The 5,921-nt window shown below is 44.5% G+C and overlaps 1 protein-coding gene across 1 annotated transcript; it reads right to left on the reverse strand.

Moving 5' to 3' along the window:
- Positions 1-480: 480 nt before the first annotated feature.
- On the reverse strand, positions 481-4,163 carry rtn4rl2b (reticulon 4 receptor-like 2b). Its single transcript, XM_079838867.1, has 3 exons — positions 4,017-4,163; positions 2,674-2,900; positions 481-2,474 (listed from the first exon to the last, which is right to left on the reverse strand). The coding sequence occupies exons 1-3, from the start codon at positions 4,072-4,074 to the stop codon at positions 1,401-1,403; spliced, it is 1,359 nt and encodes a 452-aa protein (XP_079694993.1). The 5' UTR covers positions 4,075-4,163; the 3' UTR covers positions 481-1,400.
- Between the last annotated feature and the right edge of the window lie 1,758 nt (positions 4,164-5,921).

A 5,921-nucleotide genomic window follows, 5' to 3' on the forward strand; every position in this document is an offset into this window, starting at 1 on the left:
ACACACACACACACACACACTCACACACACACACACACTGCCCCTGCCCCTAAACCAACCCATCACACACACACACACACACACACACACACACACACACACTCACACACACACACTGCCCCTGCCCCTAAACCTACCCATCACACACACACACACACACACACACACACACACACACTGCCCCTAAACCTACCCATCACACACACACACACACACACACACACACACACACACACACACACACACACACACACACACACACACACTGCCCCTAAACCTACCCCTCACAGGAGTAGTACTTTCTGTGCAGTACTTTCTGTGAAAAAACCTCATTCTGTGATTTATAAGCATTTTGAAAAGTATATTACACACACACACACACACACACACACACACACACACACACACACACACACACACACTGCTCCAAGAGATCACTCAATAATAATGCAAAGATAATGAATATTTGATTTTTTTATTGACACATTTCTTTAGACAGAAAGCATGATTGTGTTGTTCTGTAAACAGCCGAACTCTTGCTCCGAGAGACGCAGATCTTACACAGATCTCTCGCCTCCAGTGGTTCCCGAGTTCCTCAGGTTGAATTAAACATTGACTTCCTGCTCTAAATTCACCTGATATCCAAAGAACCTGGCACAACTCAGATTAACTAACACAACCCAAAGTACTTGACACAGTTGTAACGAATGAGAAACATCACAATCTCTGTCAGTCCATTCTTCCATTAGCTCATCAGTTCATCAGTGGCCCCGAAACACTAAAACCACTCCTAATGTCAGAGCACTATAGAATAAAATATGAAAACAAGTGGCATCTGCCTTTAGTTCATTATATTAACTATATATGCACATCCCACTATGAGAAGCAGAACGTGTCCAAATAGAACAGCTCTATTGTTTTATGATTTGATAATTGTGAAATGTTTTCTTGAAGTTTGAAGTGTAGCTTAAGGAGTTGAAATAGTTTTAGGAGTCACTGAATTTGATGATGTGTACCCAAGAATCCCAGAAAAGACTAAGAGATCCTGGGGATCCTGTTGGAAAAGTAAGTCGAGATCTGTATGTCATATTTACACGATGATATGATGATTTACATCGTCTCATTTGCTGGTATGAGAGCTTTCCTCTCCGTGTTGAGACTGACCTTTACCTCGGGTTTCCTCTCCCACATCTCTCCCTATATTACCCCTCGACTCGCCCTGTGTCCTCTTGATCTAGACCTGAGGTTTGCTACAGGGATGCAGTCGCCCTGTCTCTGGTGTGTAATGTGTTGTGTGTCAGTCTTGTCACCCTTTTCTACATGGCTGCTTCTATCAGCATACGCCGATCGCAGGAGAAAGGTGGAGCATAACAAAAGAAGAAGAGGAGGAGATGGAAAACTCAGCCGAAGAGCAGATGGATGGAGAGAGTCAGGGCTGTGAGCGAGAGGAATGACAGGAGTGAAGCCGAAGAGGACGATGGGAGAACGGGAGAGTCGTAACCCGGGGGGCATTCGAGCTCGAAGCAGCGGACGGATGCGTCCTCATTGCCGTAGTTCGCCCAGTACTCTTCAGGCTCCAGCTTGGGCAACGCAGCCTCCTCCGCCGTGAGATCGTACTTTGACGACGAAGAGGAGGGATGCTTGACGGAGGAGAAGGGAAAGGCCTTCAGGGTCTCGCTGCTCTTGTGAAAGTGGCTCTTGGAGGACGAGGCCGGTTTGTTCTTTGAGAACCACCAGCGTGTCTTGGTGCTGAAGGTGGTGGTTGTTGTGCCAGCCATGGATCCCGGGTCGGGCAACGGGCAGAGGGCGAAGTCCAGCTCCCGCAGGAATCTCAGGTCCTGGCCTTTACGAGGGGCCGGCGAAGAGCAGGTCAGGTCTGAGCTGGAGATCCGAGCTTTGCGGAACCACTCCCAGAGCGACCTGGCTTCACAGCCGCAGGTCCAGGGGTTGCCGTTGAGCCTGAGGAACTGCACCGAGGACGTGTCCTTCAGCACCTGCCCGGGAAGCTCCTGCAGAGTGTTGTTGAAGAGATAGAGGATGGTCAGCCGGCCCAGGTCACGGAAGGCTCGCCGATGCACTTGACGAATGCGGTTGTCGTGCAGCAGAAGCCGGTCGAGGTTCACCAGGCCGCGGAAGGCATTCTCGGACAGGACGCGGATGCGATTGCCGTGCAGGAACAGGTGTGTGAGGTTGACCAGGTCGGAGAAGAGGCCGTCGGCAAGGTGGCTCAGCTGGTTCTCCTGCAGGTAGAGGAACTGCAGGCTGTAGAGCTTGTGGAAGAGGTCGGCGGGCAGCTCGGTCAGGTGGCAGCGGTGCATGTGCAGGCTCTGCAGGCGCTCCAGCCCCCGGAACGCGCCCCCGTCCAGCCGGCGCAGCGATGGGTTGTCGCTCAGATCCAGTTCCTCCAGCACACGCAGATTGCTGAACGCCCCTGCTTCAATCCATGTGATGTTGTTGGAGTACAGCCACAGGACCTGCGGATTCAAGAGGTAAAGACGGAGGTAAATCTCAGCTCCCTGGATATCTTCACACAAAAACGCAATGATGGCAAGCCGTTTTGACTTTTATCCATTCCCAGGATATGAATTTGTGAAATCAAGAATTACATTTTCACATTCTTGATATCCTGTGAATGATTAAAAGGCCAGAGTTTGCTCATGAATACGCCCTGACCTGTGTTTCGAAGCCAAAGGAGTCGGCTCTGAGCTCGGTGATACGGTTGTTCTGCAGGAAGACGCGCTGGGAGTCGTAGGGCACGCCGGTAGGCACGGCGGTGTAGTTCTGAGACTGACAGCTCACCGTCATGGGCGTATGGTAGCACACACACAGCCTGGGACAAGCCTGACCCGGTGCGCAGCGACATGCCAACAGCCATACCACCAGCCAAAGAGACAAGCCACCTGTGGAGAGAGCAGAGGCTGGGCTTAACATGATGTTCATGTGCGGTGGTCAGAAGAAGAAACACTTTGTCATGCAGGATCAACAGATGCTATTTGAGGTAACCAAGTAACCAAAATGTGATATCCAGATATGTCCTGCTTGACGAAAGCAGTTCTGTCCAGTCCATCCAGGACAGTGTGCATAAAACAAAAAGCTTGGATTCACTTCAGGTTTGTGAAACCGAACCCGATTCAATTACCGCAGCTCATGAATATTTAAGAGGGGAACGCACGGTGTCCGGTGACTCTACACAATAACATGCCGCTTAAAGACACGCATGGCGTGAATTAATCATGCCGCGTGCATTCATGTGACCAGCACAAGATTTTCCTATTACTTGACCTATGACCTGGTCACTCCACGTCCTTTCTAGAACAGGGCGTACTAATGTGGAAAATGTAACCGTGTACCCTGTGTGCGTAATTGCGTGCCTGTTTAACAGCGGCTTTATCATTTTCCCATTGTAAACAAATGATTGATTATTCTAAATGTGTCCTAAAAGTGTTCATAAAAATATTTGGTAATTCTCACTATTAACTAGTTGCTTATTACTAGGATCTTGGCTGTTTATTGGTACTTATAAAGCACATAGCCTTATTCTGCATGATCATATTCATATCCCTTAATCCTAAACTTAACTACTACTACTACAACTTACTAACAACTAATAAGCAGTAAATTAGGAGTTTATTGAGGCAAAAGTCGTAGTTAATAGTGAATGTGTTCCCCATACAAGTGTTACCAAATATTTTTTTACACTACAATGTATATCAAATATATTTACAAAATATAAAACATACAAAACATGTAAATTTCACAATAGTCTATAAAGTTAGATATGAAATTGAATGTCTTTAAATATGCATATATGAAACAAGTATAATAATACCAGTCACAATGTAACAAAAAATGCAACGTGAAAACAATAAATGTCAAATATAATGAAGCATAGGGTTGAATTCAGGCTGTTTGGGAAACTTTCTCCAAGTTCTCTCAGTGGCAAAAAGTGTCCCAGTCACACTGAATTCACCCCTAATCATTAAACATTAACTGATAAAGATAAAGTTGGTACTTACTCTTGAAGGTGAGAGTGTTGGAGGCGCGAGCGCTTCGCTTAGCCGCACGAGTTTCCATCCCAAAATCCAAACCGAGAGCGAGTTAGCCTGTGCGCGGGCTGCTATCTGCTCTGACGGTCAGCTCTGGTGCTCGACTCGACTGCGACTGAGGAGCGAGGCTCGCCCGTGCCGTTTATAGCCCAGCTCCGGCTGCCCACGGACGCGGCGCGGCGGAATCTCTCGTGCGTAACGCGCGCGCGGGCGGGCGAGTGCGCGGAGGCGGGGGGAGGAAACCGGAGCGAGTGACCGAGTGAGTGTAGTGAGGGGGTGAGTTAAGAACTTTAGCTTGTTTTACATTCATGACTGTTCTTCTCTCTAGAGGCTTATTAGTAAACAGCCTCATTTATGAAATCAGTGTGTAGGATACAGATCAACGGAGGAAAGAGTGCAGTACACATTCTAATAAATACACATTTACATACACGATTCATATTATAATAATGAATACACGTATGACAAACAAGAGTATAATATATATTATACCAAAGACATACAAATATACACTAAATCAGACATATGTTATCGTAATATTTATCCTATCCCAAAACATAATGTGATTTTCGTATTGATTCCAACATAAGCTTAGATGATTTTTCATGTGAACTCTTTTCCGTATGGAAGAGGAATAAAACAGAAGTACTGGTTAGAATGTGTTCATTAGAGATGACACTGTCCCTCTAATATTCATACACTAGATGGCAGAGTTCATAATGTATAGAGTAAAGAGTAAAAGATGAGCAGGTAAAGCACATTACTGACTGATGCTGGAGTCTTTAGTGCCCTTGTTAGTGAACAGTGTAAGATCAGTCACATGCACAGGATATCATTTTGGACATCAATCAACAATTACCCTCACACACCTACAGGTAATGGGTGTGTAGGAGAAAGGACCAAAAAAGGTAAAAAATCAAAAACAAAAGAAAGTCCTGCGCACTGTCTACAATGCTTGGTTCCCATGACCTCCATCAGGCACACACACACACACACACACACACACACACTATTCAAAACACCGACACATTTCCAAACACCTCATGACCAATAACTGTGAAGATCCATCAATTATCATTTCATACATCATTATATCAGTATCATATAAAAGAGGGATTGAGAATTGTGTCAAAAGGTGAAAAAGTCGACAAAAAACACTCTATAGCATCACAAATAATAATGCATCATTCATAACACAAGATCAAATATAAAATAGACAACATATATTGATTTGAATTGTATCACTCTATAGCATAACAAAGAATGTGTCATTCATGACAAATTAAGATAGAAAGAAAAAGAAAATTGTAACATTGTGTAGCATCACAAAAGATAATGTTTCATTCATAACAAAATATCAAATATAAAGTAAACAAATATATTGAAAAAGTATCGCTCTGTGGCATCACAAATACATTCAAGACAAAAGAAGATCAAATCCCTCTTTTTTTCTTCTTTCGTCATGAACGAAACATTATTTGTGATGCTATAGAGCAGGGGTTTTCAAACTGGGGTCCTCCAGAAGGTTCTAAGGGCTCCCCAGAAAAGACAAAGCAAAAATGGATGAAGTCTACCAAACATTCTAACTGTTTCATTTCTAAATGTTTCTCGCCTTTCTTGCCGAATACATACTTCCCAGAATTGTATGTGTTTGTTGTGTATCTTTCTGGGGAGTTTTTCTCACTATAGTCCTTTATCTCGCTCACTGGGGTTTAAGGCGGTATTCTTAACGCAGGACGTGAGCTGCTTACATCTATTCTGAAAGTTGCTTATACAAATCATTTTTAATTGAACATGTTCTTCTGCAGGTTTATACATCCAACATTAAGTATAGCCAATTTAAGTTGGGAAACAATATGTTGTATTTATAATGTC

The sequence above is a fragment of the Gobio gobio genome (assembly GCF_949357685.1).
Source record: "Gobio gobio genome assembly, chromosome: 16".
Taxonomy (NCBI): Eukaryota; Metazoa; Chordata; class Actinopteri; order Cypriniformes; family Gobionidae; genus Gobio; species Gobio gobio.

Bases quoted from the DNA above. Each gene is read 5' to 3' on its own strand.
- rtn4rl2b (XM_079838867.1), bottom strand. From the start codon at position 4,074: ATGGAAACTCGTGCGGCTAAGCGAAGCGCTCGCGCCTCCAACACTCTC. The intron at 2,901-4,016 runs GTAAGTACCAAC...CTCTCTCCACAG, and splicing joins CAACACTCTCACCTTCAAGA to GTGGCTTGTCTCTTTGGCTG. The intron at 2,475-2,673 runs GTCAGGGCGTAT...TTGAATCCGCAG, and splicing joins CCTTTGGCTTCGAAACACAG to GTCCTGTGGCTGTACTCCAA.